The 23,491-nt window shown below is 45.5% G+C and overlaps 1 protein-coding gene across 11 annotated transcripts in view; it reads left to right on the top strand.

Moving 5' to 3' along the window:
- ABLIM1 (actin binding LIM protein 1) overlaps nt 1-23,491 on the top strand; it is a 283,821-nt gene that overhangs the window by 128,733 nt on the left and 131,597 nt on the right. For all 11 annotated transcript variants that reach the window (XM_077877526.1, XM_077877525.1, XM_077877532.1 and 8 more), the window contains one exon: nt 21,602-21,736. In XM_077877526.1, the coding sequence (XP_077733652.1) occupies nt 21,602-21,736 (135 nt within the window). The remainder of the gene's footprint in view (nt 1-21,601; nt 21,737-23,491) is intronic.

A 23,491-nucleotide genomic window follows, 5' to 3' on the forward strand; every position in this document is an offset into this window, starting at 1 on the left:
TATTACTAAATCTGCCAGTTATTGAACACATATCAAATGACAGGCTTTGTGTTGACAGCTTTACATACGTCATCTGTAACCTTTGAATCATCAGGGTCTGTGCTATTCCTTCCCCTCTAATAGATGAGGAAGAGGAGGCTGGTAGGAGTTTAGAAACCCACCAGAGATCACTAAGCTGGAAAGTAGGGTTGCTGATTTTCTACCAAGGCCCACCCCTGCATCCCAAACCTGGGCTGATTATACTTCTGCCCCCCCCCTCCCCCGCCACGTTTTACCTTTTGGAATCCTTGTGAAGGAGATTTCCTCCAGCCTCTGTATGACTGTCCCTCCTGCCCTCATGGGAAATACCTATATTCTTTTCTGTATTCGTCAAAGACCTAACTCACGTTCACCTTCCTTCTAATGCCTCTCAAAGGCCCATCCCTTCTGTAAATTCTTCTAGAATTACTCTGTCCACCTAAGTAAACGCCAGGGAAATTAAACAACAGTTGAGTCACTGGTGCAACTTAAGAAGTGCTCTCTCAAGTATTTGTTGACTTTATATCCAGTCTTGTAGAACAACCTTTACAGGTGTGAAGTGTTGGTCTTTGCCTCCTGCAATTCCACTCCTCCCAACACACACGCAGCCACAGACACTACCCACTCAGGTGCATACACACTGCCTAATGTAGTTGAAACCCATTTCTGTTTGCTCTTTGGGGAGATCTGGGAACGGTAGATCTTTCTCTGTGGTATACTGATTCCACATGTCTGAGTTGCCCCTCAGGCCCTTTTTTAATGTCTGAGAGCCTCTCCTAGATTTGGTTTTCTAACCCTGCTTCCCAGATTAATGCTTGATGCCATGCCCCTGCCCACTCCTGGGCTTGTCTCGGTTCTTCATCTTTTCCTTAACTCGAAAATCCCAGGCTTTTCAAGGGACACAAATGGGGACATTTCCTAAAGAAGGTCTAAAGAGAAGCTCTGTCTGTTAAAGGAGACACCATAATGCTACAAGTTTCAGAATAAATTGTCTTGTTCAGTGACTTATGCACACAACTCCATTCTGAACTTTGCATCTTTGGAGGGAGGGGAGCTCCAGTTTTTATCATATTCTGCTTGAGAGGGAAAAAAATCCAAGTGTGACTAGCTCTTACTATGCTGTAAATGAAACTGCTACTCTCGCCACAAGTATGGCTCTCACCAGCTCACCTTCTCTATAGTAGGGCTGTCCAGATAATGGGAATTCCAAAGCTAAGGGAAAGAATTTCAAGGGTGCTTGGGAGGCTCAGTTAGTTAAGCATCTGCCTTCATCTCCGGTCGTGGTCCCAGAGTCCTGGGATTGAGCCCCATGTGGGACTTCTTGAGCATCAGGGAGTCTGCTTCCCTCTCTGCCTCTGCCCCTCTGCTCCGCTCCTGCACTCTCTCTCTCAAATAAAGAAATCAAATCTTCAAAAAAAAAAATTCACATTAAAAAATATTAAATTCCTTTCCCTGTGCCATCTACTCACTGATGTCTATAAAACGTTTATCCAGAAATTAAAGAAGTGTTCATTTCTGCAACTAGAGTTGAGGCTTAATATATAAGAAAATCTGAGAGAAGGAACACTGACTTAAATTTACCTGGAGCTCTTGAGAGCAGTTTTTGGTGAGGGAGAGAACAAAACATGAAGACAACGAGCATCTAAGCTAGAGGTTGAGTCAGCTATGGCCAGACTTTGAGAGGTGGGCCTGCCTCTTGCCCCTCTGATTACCTGGTCAGTGACCAGAAAGGATGAAACCACCTGTACTGCATTACAGAAACCCTCATCTGCAGAACAAATTGACCTTTCCAAGTTCCCACTGAAAGGACATCCTAAGGTAGACTCGCTGCAAGGCAAATCTCGGCGTCTGATTCACCTTGAGGAGGGGACACCTGTGACATCATATTCACAGCCCTTGGAGGGCAAGAGAGTCCTGATACTGTTTACCTCTAGTATGCTGAAGTCAAAATGCCAAGTGTTTTCCTGAGCCAGCATTCGAGAGCCAGAGAACTTTTTAGAAGGTTCAGCGATCGGTGAGTGGTGCAGATTTCTCCCATTGTGGTTGAGCCTGATCTGGGCACACCACAGTAGAAACCAGCCAGCTTCCTATTTCATTGTGTATTGGTCTGATGGTGACTCATACCGAGAGGTATGTTTATCCCAAATTGGCAGGAGTTGTGTATTCAAGGGCAAATTTTGTTAACACTGGGGAGGGCGAATATTTGTATGCATGACCTCTTTTCTCTGCAACATTGTATTTGTGTTCACACTGACATGATTAATGCTATTATGGTCCAGTGTGCCCTGGGGGCCACAGGGGCTAGTTTCCATACCCCACTGCAATCAAACAGACTGACTTGTTTGAATACTTAGACTTAACCAAGAAGATGCTGGCTTTCTGAATACTCCCAGGGAAATTCTTGTCTGGGGCAGTGGTCCTCAAATGTTAGCAAGCGTCAGAACACCCTTCTTAAAACACATTTCTGGGCTCTGCTCCTAGCGTTTCCAATTCAGTAGGTCTGGGGAAAGGCCTGAAGTGTTGCATTTCTAGCAATTTCCAGGTGGTATTGAAGCTCTTGGTCCGGGGACCACACTTTGACATGATCTAGGTAACCCATGGTTTCTGTGGGTAAAATGATCAGCCCTGTAAGCAGATAAGTGAGAACTTTTATGTAAGTAGTCTCTCCATTCCATTTTACTAACTTTATCTTGTTTACGGTACACAGAAGTCAAAGAGAAAGCAAAGAGCATTATTTTCACAGACTCTCCCACAGGGTATAATGAGGCTATAGTTTATAATAAAGCAGAGCTGCTGTGAGATTCCAGCAGCCAGATACTGCTGTCAGCATAGGACACTGGGTGTGCAGAGGAGGAGTGTGGGATGAAGATACAAAGCTCTTCTTCCCAGGAGTGATGCTCCATTTGGCTTGGGGAGGGCAACACTAATTTGGAGTCAAGGCACAGGTGTGCCACTCTCTAGGCATCATTCCTAATTCTTGAAGGGTTGGGTGAGCTGTTTTCCTGGGGTTCACAGAACTCTCTGGAATCCTTGGTGAAGGATGGTTCCAGTGGGTATCTTGGCTCACAAAGGCTACAACTCCCTCTTTAGTTCTTTCTTTAAGGAACTAAAACACATTATTAATACTTGGAGTGTTTTACTCACTACCACTATATTCGGTCTATATTCTAGCTGTATTCTTTCTGTTCATTTTTTGAAACACTGAAGGAGGAAGTTTAAGAAAAATTAAGAAAAACAGAATGGTAGAAAAAGACAGCAAGGCCGTTCCACAATGGACTGATGGGAAATGCAGGCTGAGTACCCCTCAAAAAGATGGTAGAGACTGTGGGTTCCCAGGCCCATGGAGGGTCCCATAAGTAACACATGGGCTGGGTGCGTGTCTATTGGGCTGCCCTCTCTGTGCCACTCATGGAAACCATGTCTAGATAGCCATTGAGGAATAGAGTTTGGGGGCCAGTGGTAGGAACGGTACCTGCCAGCCTGTAGTCCACGTACGCTGCACCTGCTCATCTGGAAAACCCAAGTAGTTCTGCCATAGGTAATGGTCCCAGCCTGAAATGATGAACCATAGCAATGGGCTTAATGATCACATCACAGATTTTGGGAGGTGTACTCTCTGCAAGGCATTTTAGATGGTAGCCTCAGATGCTGAAGGGTTCCTGCCTTCAGTAGGTTATTTAATTAGCCAGTGTTGGAAGGGGTGCTGGCTGAGAATGCAAATCAAGGGGACAAAAGGCAGTAGAAAGGGTATAAACAGTATTCTGAGTGTGTGTGGTGGCAAGGGGGGGTGTCAATGGAAGAGTTATGTCTCAAAGGAATTCTATCTATTTATTTAAGATTTTATTTATTCATGAGAGACGGAGAGGCAGAGACACAGGCAGAGGGAGAAGCAGGCTCCATGCAGGGAGCCCGATGTGGGACTTGATCATGGAACCCCGGGATCACACCCTGAGCCAAAGGCAACTGCTGAGCCACCCAGGCGTCGTTCAAAGGAATTTTTAAAAAGGCTCTCTAGAAGAGGGAGTATTTAAGATTGGCCTGGAGGGGTTCCGTAAGTTTCTTACGGTGAGGGATGGCATTTGATTCAATTTGTATCCGTAAGACAATGTCTTCTCCATAATAAGTGCTCAATGATGCTGAATGTACTAATACGTGAATGAATGATATGTATAGGTGGAGGCTATGGTTGTACTTAACCTAAATATGTATTCAGAACCCAATAAAAGGTAAGCAATCTAGAAACAAAATACAATTCTTGACCTGAATGCACTCATATTCTAGCAAGGAACAGAGACACGTAAAGAAGTAATTATGATACAACATGAAATGTATTTGACAGATAGCTATTAAAGTAATATGGGACCACAGTGCAGGCAGTGATTAATTCTGCTGGAGGGTCATGGGAAGCTAGGCATTGCAGGATGAATAGGAGTGCCACAAGTGGATAAAGAGGAAATGAGAGAAGTGGCCAAATTAGCAAAGCAGAAGCACCAAAGTGTACAACTTGTATTTGAGGAAACACAGCCAGCTGAGTTTGCCAGGAGCTTCTAGTTGGTCACTTAATACAGCAATGGATACAAGGAAGGATAAACAGAGGGCTTTATGGGTCAGAATGAGTAGAGATTGGTTAGAACTGGAGGTTGTACATACAGATGTCTCCAAGAACCAGGCAGGTGACCTAAATGTGTGGAGATTAGAGCAAACTGGTTGGTGTGGGCCTCAAAAGAGAGAAGCTACTCTGTGGCTCCAACCTAGTTCTCGTGAAGGGACATGTGCCAAGTAGCCAGAGCTTCCAATTTTCAAGAGTGACTAGAAATAGGAATTTTTATGTAAAATCTCCAGATGTTTAAATGTTGGCAAATGATTCAACTTTCTCTTCAAAAAAATCTTTGTGAAGGCCAAACAAAACATGTCTGTGGGCAGGACTGAGCCTTGGGGCCTCCAGACTGTGGTCTGGGGCTTAATGCAGCTCTCACCAAAACCTACCCACAGCAAGGAATATATTTTCACACATCAAGACCTAGGACTCATGCACATATGCATATAAATGACTAAAATAAAAGTCACATGAAGCATTTTTACTCTATTTTCTATTTTTTAAATATGCTGGTCATGATTCATTGAACCGATTTCATGTTTCAGTGGGTCAAACTGAAGTTTGAAAACCATTGGTTTAGAACATCTACACTAAAGTTTTATTGGATGAAAACAGAAGAGGTACTTTCCTGGGCAACCACATTTCTATCCTGGATATTGTTACGATAGTACTTAATGGCTGTGTTTTGGTGAAGTTGGGCTTCTTCCCTTGCAACTGGAGAAGTTTTGACAAAATCCCTGTAGAATCTTCTAGCGCTCATTTTATCCTAAACAGAAGTTGGCCAGAATTTGGCGTCATCTTTTTGAGTGCTTGATACGATTAAGAACTGACAGCTAAATTGAGTAAAATGCTACTTGGGTGAAGTTCAGCAGAAAAGCCAAAGGAACCGCCCCCACCCGCCACCCCTGGCCCATTCAGGCCTCATCAGCTTCTAAGCCTGGTATTTCTGGAACTACTTTTTCATTTAGAAGAATTTTTCCTGTGTTTCTGCGTCACCACTTCCTGTCACCGTGCTCACTGGGTTTCCTGGCTTTTGCATCTCAGCCAAGGAGAGAAGGACAAGTTCAGGGCTTGGGCAGCCTGTCATGCATCATGTCCCCCACCATCACTGCAGAAGCTCCTCCCCTCCATCTGTTGGGGACCTTGTGCTATATATAGCATTCATTTTTCACATGTCAGAGCATTTCCTGAAATATTGCAATGTAGGGGCTTTGGAGAGAGGTCACCCCTCACTCGGGAATGTCTGAGGGCTGTGTTGTCCTAACAAGCCTCCAGGGCAGCAGGAAAGGCATGACCATCCTTTGGGTTCAGGGCATGTCTGCCATCACTCCTATCTTGAGTGAGAGGCACCCCAGCAATGTGCTACAGGACTCTTGAAACAAGAGGCCAAAAGTGGCATCTTGCCATTGGACGGAGCTGGTACGAGGGAGACACCCTCGGGGAAAGGCCATGCCTACCATGAGAGTCCCACAACCACAGGACCGCAGCACTAATATTGTGGTTTTGCATAAGTAAGCAGAGAAGGTGGATACTAAACATGCATCAAGCCAACAAGGCCAGCCAGAGAGCCACAGCTCACTAGGACAGGGTAGCAGATGCAGACTATGAGGGGCAGGGGCCAGTCCTGTGCAAGATGATGGGGCAGTGTCTGGATACCAGATGCAAAGCCCCTTCTTTCCAGAGCCCATGCGTTGCTCCCTCCAGGGCACTATGCTCATCCTCCTGTAGCAGAGCAGCATCCTCTGGAGTTGTGCAGCCCAAAGCCTGCACGTCTTCTTTACCAGAGGCGGTGTGCTGCCAGGGAGTGAATGCTGGGATTGGTATCAGAGGAACCACGTCTCTGCCACTTCCCAGAGGATCCAGAGCCAAGTGCACACCCTGCATAAGATTCCTTTTTTCTTTTTCAGTGAAAATGATACTTAGAACGCCTACTTTTTTTCTCCAGGTTGGGGAGCATGGCGGGGGGCAAGGGGGGGAGGGTTGGTAAATTACCTGATGAGTTTGAGCATTGGGCAAAATTATTGCTAGATCTACAACAAAAACTGATAAAAAGAAATAATAACCATGACAGTTTATCAGAAAGTAGGCAAACGGTAGAAAAGGAAATGATTAAGTCTAGGAGACAAAAAATACTGCCCAAGAAAGGGAATCTATTCACAGGATGCAACCCAGAGCTTAGGAGAACAATAATTGCATTTGTAAACGCAGACCACAGATTAAACTCTAGCTAGCCACATTGGTAAGAGTAGGATGTTTAAAAGTAATGGCTGAGCTGGTGTAAGCACAGCATTAAGAAACGTAGCGCTGAAGGCCAGAGAAACACTAGACATGGAACACGTCGGCCTATTGGGTGGCAGACGGAGTACAGCAGGCAATTGCCATCAAGCGTTGTAAGTGGATTTGTTTTTTATGCATATAGGCCTATTTAGTTTCTTAAACTTTGATAAAGATAAAAACATAGGGGGCAGCCCTGATGGCTCAGTGGGTTTAGCACCACCTTCAGCCCAGGGCCTGACCCTGGGGTCCTGGGATCGAGTCCCACGTCGGGCTCCCTGCATGGAGCCAGCTTCTCCCTCTGCCTGTGTCTCTGCCTCTCTCTGTGTCTCTCATGAATAAATAAATAAAATATTTTTAAAAATAAAAACATAGGAGAAAAACTATCTGACCGTCTCCATATTTTATTGTCAGGGGATTAATGTAAAGGAGATAATATTTGTAAAAGATTCAAATGTGCCTCTTGCCATGCAGTAGGTGCTCCATAAAGTTAACTGAAGGTCAACTGATCTTTGGAGTTGGGTTTTATTTAAGTAGCAGGGTAAGTGCACAGCTCAAAGCCAAAGGGAATGGCTCAAGTTCCTGCTCAGAGAAAACAAGACTGAAATGTAGGTGGTAAGAAAATTAAATCTGTAATGGATGGAGGGCAGTATCAAACTGCCTCAGCTGGGATTTCCGGTAGAGCCAGGTTCAGAGCCTGAGCTTATGAAGCCCTTCCCTGGATGCATCCATATTTTTTTTCTCATTCGTCCTTTGTGGTATAATTATCATTTCATTTGCCTTGGTGGCTTCGTAAAGCTGTCCCCTAAGTCGTCAGGATTTTATAAGTTTATCTGGAAAGCAAGTTGTGTTTCTATGGGGGAGCTCTACTGTTTACCCTTGATCAAGTCACTTAACTTCCCTATGCCTCAATTTCCTCATAGAAAATAATATTTGGGATCCCTGGGTGGCTCAGCGGTTTAGCACCTGTCTTTGGCCCAGGGCGCGATCCTGGAGTCCCGGGATCAGGTCCCGCGTCAGGCTCCCGGCATGGAGCCTGCTTCTGCCTGTGTCTCTGCCTCTCTATGTCTATCATAAATAAATAAATAAATAAATAAATAATAAATAAATAAATAAATATTAACAGCACCAAATTCATAGGACGGTTGTGAGAATGGGATCAATTAGTACATGTAAAGCATTACAAACAATGCCTGGCACACAGCAAGAGCCCAGTGATTATTTGCCCTTGTTGCTATTACTACTACTCTTCCTCTTGGGTGAGTAAAATCAAGGACAACAGGTTCATGGTTGTGGAGTTAAGTAATCAGATTAGTTTCCAGACCCAGGCAAGTAAGTAAAGCTGAGCTAGATGAGTCAAGGAACAAGAGAAGGCCCACCGTGTCTGCTGGGCAATCTCTTTGGAGTTTGCCTAAAGCAGAGCCAGACTGCAAACCGTTGTCGTGCCAGGCTACTCCAGGACCACATGAGTGGCTTCCTGTGGCCAGGAGGTCCCCCTGTCTGCTGATAGAACTCCTCCAAGGAGTTCTTCCTGCTGGGTTTGTGATGCCCACATCCCCTGGGCAAGCAAGCTGACAACTCTACTTCATCTATTTGTTGTGGAATGCAATGAGATGTCTAATAATGACCTGGGGCCACAGCATGGGCACCTGCTAAAAGGCGGGGTTTTAAAGTGCTTTGGGCCCCATGGGTTCAGGATTCTCACTGAAGGAAGCGAGCCACCCACCCTGCAGTGGTCCCTGCCCATTGCTGGCTCTTCCAGGTCATCATGCCATGCCCTGGGGACACTGTCGTTAGCATTTCCAAGGCTCTGGGGCTATCTTGGCTCCTTCTCACTGGACGGTTCAACTGGAAATTGTGCTTTGTTGTGTGGTTCTCAGTCAGAGAGAACCTTAGCCAGACTTGATTTGACACTGATCCAGTTGGTAAGCTTAGCTCCCCCCCCCCCCCAGAGTCTTAAGCAAGCGTTATATCTTTTGTCATTAGTTGAGTTTATTGACATCATCAGAATGACCTAGTGGAGAGACACTGTGGTGAACCCAAGATCTTCAACCGGCTAGCAGTTTCCCTGGAGGCTGTTGCTAAGAAAGAAACCCAGACTCTGTTAAATGAATGCATGTATTTGAACACACAGTTATTGAGCACAGACTTGGTGCCAGGACTATGTGAGACCCGGGGACACAGTGGCAATACCCTTGTGGTGAGAACCTAGAAATAAAGGAACAGAATGTTTAGATTGTAAGTATAAAAAAGGTAAATGAAGATGGGGTGGTGGGGAAGCAGGGAGACTGCCTTTCCTTAGACGGTTTGCCCTCTGAGAGATGGCATATAGGCTGCTTTCAGGTGAGACCAGAAGGAGAAGCAGCCAGTGTAGCAAATGGCCAGGGATGAGCCTTGTAGGGAAGGGAAGAGGGCACGTGGAACACCCGAAGCCTCGGGAACAGGTGCCTGGGAGCTGGAGGGAGGGCTCCTGGGAAGGCGGGAGAGGTGGGCAGGGCTCTGGGGCAACCCAGCTGGTGCAATGGAAGTGCTTGGAGGGCTTGATTAGTGGAATGATGTGCTTGAATTTTGTCCTACACGATCATTCTGGTTGCTGTGGGGTAAAACAATTGAACGGATGAGTCCCAAGCCCACGCTGTTTGAAGATGCAGACTCCCTGCATTCCTCCTGACTATTCTGTAAATGCCCCCCAACACCCAGCTTGGGCAGGAGCTAAATCACTTATAGGCATGCCCCCTTGTTTCTAATTGTCTGACAAATCTCTGGCTCTGACACTGGAGTTGACATACCTCTAGTGGTGATCAAGAAAGCTCCCACATGAGCTGTGAAGGGAGTCTGATGGTGTCTGGATCAAATTTTTTTTTTCTTATGGGCCCTTTCCCAGGAGAGGGGCAGAGATGAAATGATAATGAGGACTTTTTTTTTTTTTTTTATGGTGGGGATGTGCTGGTGAAAAACAAACATAAATCTTAGTGGGGAAGACTATGCATTAATAAGATGGGAGACGTGCGGAGGGTTTGGGTGGTTCCTATCTACTTGTGTATATACAGTTGTTCCCTTTGATTACTGAGCAAACATTGAAAAGCTGAGACTAACAGACACGAGTCAAACTTGCTGGTTAAAATCTATAGAGACAGAAAACAGACTGGTGGTTGCCAAGGATTGAACAGGGGAAGGATCGGGGAGTGACTGCTAATGGGTATGAGGTTTCTTTTAGGGCTGATGAAAATGTTCCAAAATTAGATTGTGATGATGATCACACAACTCTGTGAATATACCCAAAGTCACTGAATCGTATACTTTAAATAGATGAGTTGTATGATACATGAATTTTAAAAGGCTATTAAAATAAAACCTACTGTTTACAGCCCAGTGTGATAAGCTTATCACATGGAATGGTACACTGACAGCTGCAAGGTTCATCGATTGAGTTGACCATTCACTGGGTGTCACAAAGCAAGAAACCATTTCCAGTAGTCACAGAAGACAACAAGACTGGAAATTGGAGTTTGAGGTAGAGCACATGGGTATTTAGGATCAAGGACCTTAAACGGTGACCCACCATACTCCTGCATTGAAACCCCTTGGAAACTAATGGCTTCCATTTCTCAAACACTCACTTAGCGGTTGGGAAAAGGGCCGAGCACTTTACATGCATTAACTCATGTATGCTCCAAAGTGTCAAAGTAGGATTTATCCCTATTTTACAGAAGAAGAAATTGAGGCTTAGGGAAGAACAGTAACTTGCTTCAAGATCACAGAGCTAAGAGGGGTGCAGCCAGCATTCGCACCAAGTCTGTCTGACTGGAACATACAGTGCCTGGTTCACCCCTGGGGGTGACCCCTCCTCGAACACCAGCATGTGAGAGCAGGGGGCGCCTAGCTTGCCTGCATTGTGACCTGAAAAATAGTCCTATCTCAGCTCCTAAGAGATAAGCTAGACTATACTCTGAATCTGTCACTCCTTTCAAGACCTCTACTGGGCAGTGGGGCATGGCGATAAGGTACCCCAAAGTTTGTTCCTCAGCTTGTCCTTTGAGGAGGCACAGGGGCAAACCTCTTTCATTGTCGTATCTTCCAAGGTTCCTTTCACTTACTCTGTGCTTCAGCTAAACCAGATTTCCTCATGATCCCCAGACACACCCCATCTCACCCTTCATTGGCTAAGATGTCTTCCCCTTCCTTCCAACTCATTTTTATCTTACCCTTTCTTCTCGAAGCCTTTTTTTTGGTTTCTCTTCCCCCCTTTCACAGTGTTCTTCTGGCACATGACTTATTCTCTACCTTGTATTCATCTTCATTCTCATTTACTTTCTCTCTCTCTCTCTCTCTCTCTCTCTCTCTCTCTCTCTCTCCACTTTCCCTCTACCTCCCTCCATCTGCTCTACTGAACTGTAAGGTCTGTGAGGGCAGGACATGGGGTATACGGGAATGTCAAGGGAGAAACCCTACCCCATTCCCCTTCCAGTGCTCTGACCACGAAGCCTCTGTTTCAGAAAATGATGGCCGACTTACCATCCCCCTAGACGTGTCCCAGGTCCTCCCCTCTTCAGGCCCTAAGGGCTTAGAGTGACCCTGCTCTCTGAACTAGCTTCCTTTCACCTGCAGCCTGCCGCCCAATGTCAAATCCCACTCTTCTCCCTAGAGGAATTTTCTCTACTGCTTTGTCTCAGCCTACTGCTTGCTTCTCTCTTCAGAAGTCCTCACATAGTGTCTGTCCTATATTCTTCACCTCCCAGGAAAGGGTCCGGAGTGGGTTGTCTCTCCGTGTTGATCAGCTCCCCAGATAGGGTTTCCTGTGGGCCGTACAAATACCTAGAATGCTCACCTTCAGCGGCAGGGATGGCCTAGCTAGTCTGTGTCTGGAGTCCCCACAGAGCTTGAGCAACACAGAACGCACAGCGGCACTCACTTGGTCAATGTGTTGACTCTGTTGTTGAGAAATTATGTCCCAAGGATTGGAAGGTTGCATTCAGTTTTCATGGAGGCGTATTTTAATAACTCTCTGGCCCTCTCCCCCATTCCATATTGGACTTCAATAAGTCTAAGCTTTCTTAAATTTCAAGAGATAATCTCTTCTCTTCCACTCAGGCAGATGAATCCTTGAAGTTAAATAAAAGAATGATCAAATCACCCAGCGTTATGCTGGCATGTGCGTGACTAGGAGAACACCTGGCAAGGTGACAACTATAGGTTATGCATGTTTGCCTCTTCTTGCAATGGTAGCACCAGGCAAAGTCTTGCCCTACAGAAAGCTTGAATGGACCAGAACCTCAGATCTGGGAGGAGCTCAGATGCCTAGAGAGTAGTTCAAGCATTTGTAAAATCATGCCTGATTCTGCATGTTGGATACTGCGAACTCAAAGCATTGCTTTGTCTCCCTGCTGGGAGACAGAGAGATCCAGGGGAGGTGAGTTGGTGTGTTTATTCACAAATCAGGAGTGAGGAAGTGACTTTTCAGGAAGGTTCAAATTCTTATTTCAGAAGTTTAGAATTTACTTGAACTAAAAGGCTTATTTTGCTGTTTACCAACATTGTAACCTCAATCCATTGGTGTGCTGGTGAATGCTTAACAACCAGCTCTGGGAGGGGAATGGGGGAAGGCCCTGATGTGTAAAGTCTGCCAGTTTCCATGTTGTCAATGCCACCCCCACCCCCCCCATAGCCTATTTCAAGCTACTAAGGTGAAGTCACTGGCTGCACAGTTGGCTCTCCACAGCAAGAGCCTGCTCCAGCTCCCCACTCATGGGGCAAGTCCTTTAGCATCTCTGAAGCTCATTTTTCATAGTTGTAGGATGAGGATAATTTGAAATTGATGGGATCAAGAGAGGTATTCTATGTAAACACCTTCTATAAATTGCAAAGTACCATGCACATATTCATCATTTTCCTTGGTTTGTCTAAAATGCTATTTTTAACTAGTTGGTAATTCCCAGAGCATCCTGAGCATTGAGGAGAAACAGCCAAAAAGAAAAGGCAAAGACAGCTGGGAGCTTCCTGTGCTGTTAGACTGCGGTTTGTACCTCACAGGGACACTTTGACCTACATCTTGGTCTTTCTTTACTTAACCCCTCTAAGGTGTCTGGATTTGGAATTGGGGTGTAGAAGGCAATATTGGCACCATGCCTAAGCTAAACCCTGTCCCGGGACCCTAGGCCCAGATGCTAATAGACAGTGATCTTGTCTCTAAACTTACATTCTCAAAATGGCTCCAGTGAGACCATGGTCCCTCCCAGTCTTGAGGTCAGCATGGACATGACTCTCTAGCAGCCCCTAAAAGATGTGGTGTTTGCCAGCAGGGTTCAGCCACCTGCCCAGTTGTTTGACTTGATCCATCTCTAAATGGAATTTCTAGTGCAAGGACAATGTGAGATCCCTGGATGACTGTAAAAGGCTCTATCATTTTTTTTAAGTAAGATTTTATTTACTTATTCATGAGAGACAGAGACACAGGCAGAGAGAGAAGCAGGTTCCATGCAGGGAGCCCGATGTGGGACTCGATCCCGGGTCTCCAGGATCAAGCCCTGGGCCGAAGGCAGGTGCTAAACCACTGAGCCACCCAGGGATCCCCTAAAAGGCTCTATCAAAGCTCAGAAGGGATTTCTGTTACAAGGCATGCCTGCTCATACAGGTTAGTGCCGGTCTCTGCTGACACTCTGTTACCATGGGCCTTTGCCTGACAGTCTGGTGCTGGAGGGGCTCCCATGAGGGGATAACCTCATGTGGTCACCTGGGAGGGGGGACCTGGATTCTTAGTCTCTCTATACCGTCTTGGGGAAGAGAAGCACATGGCAGGAAGGCTGGCCTGGGAGTCAAGGAACCTGCCTCCTAATCCCAAGTCCTTTCTAATTACTGTGAGGGAGAGGAGGTGGGACTCTAAGCAGAGACTTACTCCAAAGTAAAATTACTGACTGTGTCAGAGCAAAGGCTAGGGGAGGTCACAGAAGGGTGTTGCCTCAGTGAGTCATCTCAGCTCAGAGGTGTGTCTCGGGAGTCACTCTTGCAGAAGGAGAGCCTTGGAGAAGCCACCAAGTTGGTCTTACATCCCTTACATCCCTTTCTAAGATCTGCCTTCCTATATGGAGGGCAGGTGTAGCACATCGGGGCAGAAGTGTCATGTAATTTACAAGGGGGAAATTTCCTGGCTGAATTACTATAATCCTAGGACCTCTCTGCCTTTCGAGAATCAGATTAACTGGATTTGCGCCTGGACTGTTTCTATAATCAGGAGCCCAGCTGACCGATCACTGACCGTGCCCTTTATGTTTAGAGGAATAGTAAAGACCTGTTGCATTGCCTGAGAAAGGCAAATCAAGTATGGGGGCACCACAAGTGGCAAAGAAACTAGAATGCAGCCGTCCTGCTGCCTGCCGCCTGCTGGGAGTGTCTGTGCCAAGGCAGCCCCGCGCTTTGTGCCACGTAATAATCCTGATTAACAAACTAACACGGTATAAAAAAAAATTAGGTCGTGGAAGCCAATTAAAGAGAAAGATCATTTTGGACAACTAATGTTGGGGTTACTGCGTGTAGCTTCAAGTAACTACCACTTGCCGCAGCAGGGAATGGACTTTTAGGTAAACTACAAATTAAGCACACCCTATGCACGGATTTAAAGTCTTGAGTTTCTTGTTTCCTGGGCTCAACACCAGTGCCGTTCTAGCACAAAGAAGGGGAGTAGGAGGTGGAGAGCAGCCGAAGCAGGGAGAACAACCTCTTTGTGATGTGTGTTTACGCTCAAACGGGACCTGATGGAGTAGAAGCAGAGAAAAGATTCTAGGTAATCCAACAGGCTCGGAAATGTAGGCTCCCAGGAGCATAGGATTCCCACCTGTAAGCAGAAACTAACCTTACCAACAGAATATCATTTCATGATCGTAAATCCAGAGGGATCCTAACCGGAGACAGTTTTCCAATCCAGGCCTGCACTCGGGGTGGAGGCCACAGGGAGGGCCCTCCTTATGGCCGGCTGTGTTTCCTCCCTGTCTCACCCTCACCCTGTGCGTGTTCTTTTTCCCAGAAATTGCTGCACCCTGGAATAATTTCCTTTTGTATTTGAAGTGCTATTTCCCATCTGCTTATTTACTAGCAGGTGTTACCTTTGGGATTATGATGCAGCTGGGTGTTCACTCCTTCTGAGCTGTGTAATCAGAACTGAGCCAGTACACTGCACTAGCTTGATTTCCTTCTGTGCTGGATAAGACTTTCCTGTGGAAATCCCCTACACGGTGCTTCAGAGTGTGGGCTTTGGAGTCAGCCTACTTTTTAGCTGTGTGATCGGGGATAAGGTATCCAGTTCAGCCACAGCACCCTCCTTAGCAGGACAGGAGTAACAGGACAGCACCCTCATAAGGCATTGGTGAGAATTATCTGTGGATCATGGGTATCAATTAGTTATCTTAATGCCTGGAACATAGTAAGTGTTCAATGAATTGGACCTGCTATCATATTAGAGTGGTGTTAGGGAGTTATTTACTGAGATGCCACAAGTTCAGAATTCTGTGGCTTCGTGTGGGAGATGCTCCAAGAATAGTATTGGCCAGTAACCATATTTTCCCTGATCCAAAAATTGAGCTGAGAAGTACAGAGATGATAGCTTGGATTATTTGATGTGTGGAACAGACGTATCCCAGAATTTGGACGAATTGACCGTTGAGTTTGCCCTTGTATAAGGCTAGGGTTGATATATTGTGAAACAAAAGAAAAATAAGCAAAAAACAAGAGAAAAATCAAATGCTGGGTGACAGTGCCGGTATTTAGTGTGGAAGAACATGGGGAGAATGAAATATTTGATTAATAAAGCCCAGAGTGAAAGCTTCAGAAAAGAGCCAGGAGCTAGGCTGGGCCCCATGAGTCAGGGTGGATTTGAGCAGGTGGGAAAAGCAGGTGAGGCACAGAGCCATGTGTGGAGGCTCTGGGGATGCTGAAGATCATAGATCAGGGAGTGGAAGGCCTAACCAAAGAGGTATTTGTATATTTACATGAACAAATAATAGAGTGTTTTAGTGTGCGTTCTTTGGGGTGGGACTGCCTGAGTTCAAAACCACTTAGCACATGGAAGCTAAGTACTCAGCAAATGGAGCTCCTTCTTAGATATTTAAATAGTTAGTGTGGACTGTGTTAATTGAAGATCCCTGAAGCTAGACTTTAGACTTGATGGATTGGGACTGAGAGAGCTATTGGAAGTTCTTTTGTTTTTACTTTAATAAACTTTATTTTTTTAGAATAGCTTTAGATTTATAGAAAACTTGAGAAGTTAGTACAGGGAATTTCCATAGACTTGATAATATCCCACATTAGTTACATCTTACATTAATATAATCCTTCTGTTATAATTAATGAACCACTATCAATGCGGTATTAACTAAAGTCAATTCTTCTAGTTTTCCTTAGTTTTTCTCTGATGTTCTTTCTCCATTCTAGGATCTCTGTAGGATGCCACATTACATTTAGTTACCATGTCACCTCAGGCTCTTATGGCTATGACAAGAGGACTATCCTCCTTGGTTTTGGTGACCTTCACAACTTTGAAGAGTACTGGGCAGGTTTTCGTAGAATGTCCCTCAATCTGGGAATTCTCTTATGATTAGACTAGGATTATGGAGTTTATTTGGAGGGAAGATCATAGAGGCAAGGGGCCAGTTTTTCCCACATCATCCCAAAGGTACAAACTATCAACAATGCCTGTCACTATTGATAATGACCTTGAGCACCTTGAACTGTTGATATGTTGATATTGACCTTGAGCACCTGGGTAAGGTAGTGCTCATCAGGTTTGCCCACCATAAAGTCACTCTCTTCCCCCCTTACCCATACTGCCCTCTTTGGAAGAAGTGACCAAGCACAGCCCACACTTAGGGAGTGAGGACTTATATGCCACGTCCTTTGTGTGGACTACTCTTTGCAGGTCACCTTGGAGAAGAAGGAGCCAATGAGTAGTAAACTTTCCACACTCTAAGAAAAAGGGGTAGAAGGCTAGATTCACATGGCAAGAGAAGGGGGAGCTCAGGGATGTGACAGTGGACAGAATTTAGTGCAAGAGGAAAAGGTGGAATCAAGGATGACCGCAAGGCTCCAAGTGGCAGTGATTAGGGGATTGTTTGAGTATAGAGAGCACTGCATGTGTTGGCCCGCCAATGCCATTTCTTGGCTGTGTGACCTTGGCTGAGTCACTTTGTTCCTCTGAGTCTCTGTCCATTATTACCTGGGGCTGACAGTCCCTGTTCTTCCTGCCTCCTGGGGCTCTTAGAGAGTGAAATGAGAAAAAGTAGTTGTGAGCTCTAGGAAAGCCATTGGGCACAAAGTGCTGCAGTTTCAAAGGTTGGCTAAGGGAGTCCCAGGGTCTTTGGGAGAGGAGGGCACCCAGGAGGGGGTCGTGATGCTCTCAGATAATCCGGGGCAAGATCTAAGTCACACTGCATATTCTGTCATGGGTTTGTGATCGTCACCTGCTAAGGAGATTTTCGCTCTCTCAGATATTCCAGTTCTAGGGGGTCTAGATCCACGGTCTGTTGGGCAAGACGAGGCTGGTTCTGGATTAGAAGGGCAGGCTTTGTCTAACCTTTGTGGCATTCTTTTTTTTTTTTTTTTAAGATTTTATTTATTCACAAGAGACATGGAGAAAGAGGCAGAGACACAGGCAGAGGGAGAAGCACGCTCCCTCTGGGGAGCCTGATGTGGGACTCGATCCCAGGACCCGGGGATCATGACCTGAGCTAAGGCAGATGCTCAACCACTGAGCCACCCAGGTGCCCCTCTTTGTGGCATTTTTACCTCCTGTATTGGCCTCTGCTGGGGCTGCTGAAGGTTACTGGGACTTCCTTACTGAATTCAATCCTCCAGTTTTCTCACCTGTCATACCTCATAGGTATTGCAAAAGTTACGCATCCAAAATGGCACTTTGGGCTTTTGTCCTTAACCGGAGTTTCAGAAATGTGACTGTCTTCCCTTGCTTGCCTGGGACAGACAATGTGAAACTTTTCAGCTTGCAGTGGCTGTTTATCTGAGTAGTCAGAGCCGCTCTAAATAGGATATTACACAGTGGAGGAGTCCTTTTACCTTTTTGGGCAAATGGACTCTTAGCTCTTCATATATATTTGCTCATTATTCAGAGTGTATGCAACCACGCTGTTGGTCTTTCGTTATACTCTTGTTTTAGCAATGAATTGATGAGCCATGAGACTTGAAGCTTGCCTATGCAAGTCCCAGGGTAAATCATTGACCATTTGGTACAGTAGAATGAGTCAGGAAGCCTATTACATATTCGTCTGCTGATAACTCGCTAGTAACTTTGGGCAAGGAATGTAAGTTCTTCACCCCTCATCCTCCCTAGCAGTAGATTAAGTAGGGACCACCCAAGCTCTGAAAGATGGAGCAGTCATGTAAAAGCTAGAAGCAGAGCCAGCTGGCAATGGGAGGCGTGTGGAATTACTGACATTGCCATATTGCAACTGACTCAGCATATTTCAAAAAGGTAAAATCGAGCCAATGAACATACATTTGGTATTAACCAAACTGCCAAAGGCACTTATGTAAAACGAACCTCTTTATTAATCTTTAAAAAGGAGAGAGATTCTTTTTTTTTTTTTTTTTTTTTTTAAGGAGAGAGATTCTTTTGTTGACACTCTTCTTGGGTTGAAATGAACACTCTCTTTTGGTCTTTGGATTCCATCAATTCTCTAATAAGAAAACCCCATCCCTTCACAAGGGGGTGGTCTTGATTCGTGTCTGCCTAGGCTGATATGTGACGGAAAGGCAAGTACACATGATATGGGCTCTGCTCGTCTCTGGGTGAGAACAGAGGTCACCTCTGGGCACGGAGAACTTCATAGTGTAATATATATTTCCAAAGGGAAATGCTTGCAAAATGCAAATGCTGATCCCAATTCTGACCTTTGTGACTGGTGCCAGCAGTTACACTGGCACCTTTGTTGAGACAGAGGGAAAAGCCAAGAAGTGAAATGATATTTTCCTTCTCTCATCATTACTCAGCATGGCTTACTTGCTTAGCTATAAAGAATTCAAGTGTCAAGAGAAACTGCAGTGCAGTTTTCTTATCCAAAAAAGCATTCTCCCTTATGGCCAAGAGATCCGCTGAGCTTCAATATTGTTTCTGAAGAGGATGGTCTTGTGGATTGCTTTCTTCACGCTAACGTTCCCGTAACTTGCTTATCCATATTGTCGGAACTTTAAGGAAAATAGTTCTTAAATGATAATGTGCATAGGAATCCTCTGAGGAGCTTACTAAAATAACAGAACCCTAATTCCCACCCTGAGTTCAGTGGGGCTGAGGAATCAGCATTTTTAATCTCTGGCACAGGGGGTCCTGATTGAGAGGAACAGCAGAGCTACCCTGAGGATTACCACTGGGTGCTACGCCCACTAGCAGTACTTTGTCACACACACTGTGTGTTTCCTGCATCAGTCGTGTCCTAGCTGCTGCTTTTAGAGCTACACTGGAGCTCAGCTCAATAAATCATTGCCTGACTTAAAACAGTTTGTGATTCAGACAAATAGCATGAGAGAAGCCTAAGTTTCGGAGTCAGAAACACCTGCGTGTAGATCTTCAAGCTTCCACTTATAGCTCCTTAGGTAGGTTGAATAGAACTTTTTCTATTTACTTATCTGTCAGAAGGGAACACTATTACCTACCTCACCAAGAGGGGGAGGTAGTGGTGAGGACAGAATAGGATGACTTACGGGTAAGCACCTAGCACCATGCCTGGCATTTAGTAGACAGATGCTCAATAAATATCACTTTCCTCCATTCTCATAGGAAGCAAGAATTAACTTTAAAAAATAAAAACTCATATTTTCCTCTAGCACTTAAAGTAGATACTGTAAAGAGAAACTTTCTTTTTAAGGATTTATTTATTTATTTTAGAGAGAGCATGTGAGCATTTGGGGCAGAGGGAGAGAGCAAGAGGACCTTAGGCAGAGTCCTTGCTGAATGCGAAGCCCGACATAGGGCTCCATCTCACGATCCTAAGATCATGACCTGAGCCAAAAACCAAGAGTCAGATGCTTAACTGACTGAGCCACCCAGGCGCCCTAAGAGAAACTTTTTTTCTAACACCCAGGTAAATAGATTTGGAGCCTCATTACACATCACTTTAAAAGTCAGTGGGTTTTTAGCCATCTTGAAAGGATGCCCCTCTGTTCCTTTAGAACAGAGATCCCAGGGGACAGGTAAGGAAATGCAGGTGTGTCACAGTGTTGGGACCTTTGGCAGACACTCCCCGGGCCCAGTGCAGAGAATTTGGATCAGATGTTTAACCCGAAACCACACCTGCTCCTAGTCAAAATCTCACAAGGACCACCTTGTCTCTCAGAATTTAGCCAGTAATGGATGATTTGGACCGGGTTGTTTCAAACTCTTTCCAGGTGAAATGAAACATTACAGGGGTCTGAGAGAAACAATGCACCATTATACCTGTAGTGTCCAGCGAGCTCCTTGCTGGAACAGGCTTTCTAAATTGAGTCTCAGCATATCGCTCCATATCTTCCCCCCCCACCCCCAACCTGGTTTTACCGTTGCTGGAAAAAAAAAAAATCGTCTTTGTTCTTTGTGTTGATTAATTTTAGGTTTACTGTTCTTATCCCATCTCACGCTCATGTGGATACTTATGTAATACACTTCTGTATATCACATGGTTCCTCCTCCTGAGGACCCAAATCAAGAAAAAAAAATAGCAAAAAGTGCCTATCTGCATTTTCTGGCTGGCTGGAGGAATTGTAAGTTAAATGAAGACCTTTGATCAGCTTAAAGCCACAGTGTCCTCTCCTGGCCTTCTCTGTCTTTTATAAAGGAGAGGCTGTAAGTCCTATCCCTGGGGCAGGGTGGTCATAAAAACTTCCGTTTTCTGAAGGCCAACCTCTGGAAACTGAGAGAATAAAGCTGGGAAGCCCCATCCTATGATTTTAGAGCCTGAAAAGACCTTTGAAATCCTCTGATGCAATTCCTTTTGTTTTACAGGAAAAGAAGCTGAAGTGTAGAGAGATCCACATAGTTATTAGGAGCTTTCTGTTTTCAATCATTGCCCACATGGTGTGTATCAGGAAATGTGCACACAACACGAGGCTCATCATAGGCCTCCAACAGGTTAAATGAGTTGCCAAATGAAGGTCAGGGACGACTCTCTGGTAGACTAGACCAGCAACTAGCTGGTATGTGCTACCTAATGAGTAAATAAACATTTGTTGAGCTCCTTTGGGGTGTGCACATTCTGCTGTGTTCCGAGGAGCTGGGAGATGGAAAGAGGAGTACAAATGGGGAAAAAAAAGATGAACTGTAAGAAATTGTCCCCCTCTTTGAGGAGCTTAGAGTCTGCAGTGAACTCCTCACTGAAAGGTGTTTCTAAACCGAGATAAAGACGTATTACAGATACATATTACAAAATATTAAACCAAACAATATCATAGATTTAATGGCTCAGTTGTGTAGTCCTAGAAAAGGTTGGGATGCAGAAAGAGGGTTGCTGGCTCCCAGACAAACAAGCCCAGTGTTTTCTTCATTGGACTGTTAAAGCCACAATTCTCTAATTTTTTTCTGTGTATCTTCATGATCATAGCATGGGGAAGGGGTTTGATTCATCCTTCCTGGATCAACATGTGGCTCCATGGATAATGTATTATGGATCTGTTTCTGTGCACCCAGAATGACCCCTTCTGTAGGAATGCTCTCAACTCACATGGGTCTCTTGTTATTTTTTCCAGTGGCGCACCCCCAGGACCCTCACCACCCATCAGAGAAGCCGGTCATTCACTGCCATAAATGTGGGGAGCCATGCAAGGGCGAAGTCCTTCGGGTCCAGACCAGACATTTCCACATCAAATGTTTCACCTGCAAAGGTACGGTGCTTCCAGCATCCTGGTTTAGTGGCGTGTCACAACCCATGCTCACCTCAGGGTCCATCCCTTTAACCCCATGCCAGACCACCTGACAAGAAGTGAAGGTGCTCCGAAGCCCTAGCATCACTGACCCTCTCTGGTTTGGGTGGGATTAGGTTGAAGGGGATGGCTAAGTCCTCTGAAGACCAGTGGTACACAGGCCTTTCCGTGTTTATTGAGGGAGGGTCCTGATCCTGGGATGAGTGAAAGCAGTAAAAACTGCAGTTTTGTGTTTTTTACTGTATATTTATGTTACCCTGAAAGGAGGGACTCTTACCCCAAAGTCACCTTGTCCCAACAGCCATTATTTATAGGAGGGCTGGCAAGCTTGTAAGATTAGGGTTCCACATCACCGGATCCTGTGGGTAAGTGGGGAACGTATGTGTGCGTGTGTGCATTCAGAAGTGAGAATTCGTCAACAACTCTTGGAAGCTCTCCAAGAAGCTACAAGTAGAGGTTGATTTCCATTAACAAGCCTCCCTTTTGGGGTTTGTCACTGTTGGCATCTCAGTATGAAGTATGCTGACCTGTTATTCTGGAGCCAGGGTGGGGCTGAGTAGGGAAAGAGAGGAGGAAGAGAGTGGTTTCTGTGTTTGAGGAACAGGTTCCTTGAGCTTTGGACGTGTGGGGAGCTCGGGCTGGGCCGAGGGATACAGGAGGAGGGTGGGGGGAGAGACAAGGTGATGAGCCTGTTCTATAGCTCTCTCTGGCCCCCACATGTGCTGGTCACTCTCATCCCTGGAAACTGCATTCCTTCTCAGTGTCTTAATTTTTGAACTCAGCATTGCCATCTTAAGCCATCCATCCATGGCCAGGGAGGCTCTCAAGTAGATGCCAGGCTACCTAGTGACCGTCAAATACATAAAAACAGGGGTGGGCAGGGGCTTATCTGGAGTCCACAGCTGTTTGTTTCACTGAGGGCAAACTTTTCTGAGAAAGAGCATTAACATATGGAAGATGGAAGAGGAGGGGATGACATCAGTTTACCTCCCGTGAAGCATGACAAAAGGCCGTAATGCGCATTTTATAGAGGGATTCTGTAGCCCTTCCACAAACCCTGGGAGGCAGTACCAGAAATCCCTAACTCCAGTTGGCCCTCAAGAAACATGAGGGTCACACCCAACATCCTGTGCTGTCACTCTGTGCGTCTTGCCCTTGCCACTAAGTAGATCTGTGATCTCAGGCACCTTACCTGTCTCTCTCTGGCCCCATGTCCTTATCTGTACAATAAAGAGGCTAGACCTCTGGGTGCCTGGGTGGCTGTCAGTGAAGTGTCTGCCTTTGGCTCAGATCATGATCTCAGGGTCCTGGGATCCAGCCAGCATTGGCAACTGGGGCCCTGGTTAGCCGGGTGTCTGCTCCGCCCTTGCCCCTCCCCCTGCACGTTTTCTCTCTCTGTCTCTCAAATAAAATCTTAAAAAAAAAAAAAAAAAAAAAGACCATGTGATATTTAAGTCCTCCCACATCTGAAGTTTGCCGATTCTATATACACAGAACAATGTATAACAGAGAACCCAGAGTTACCAAATTAGAGTCTCTTAGAATGTAGGAGAAAAAATTCTTTGATTATATCCGATTGGTCAACTTAGAGTCAGGCATTACATTCTGTTTTATTTTTTGCTCCTAAATTTCCTGGGACATGGCTCAAGGGGTAGATTTGGTCTGCAATAGATACAGACCACAGACAATGGGGGCCTTGCATGTGTTCTGTATTTC

The sequence above is a fragment of the Canis aureus genome, chromosome 29, assembly GCF_053574225.1.
Source record: "Canis aureus isolate CA01 chromosome 29, VMU_Caureus_v.1.0, whole genome shotgun sequence".
NCBI classification, from domain to species: Eukaryota; Metazoa; Chordata; class Mammalia; order Carnivora; family Canidae; genus Canis; species Canis aureus.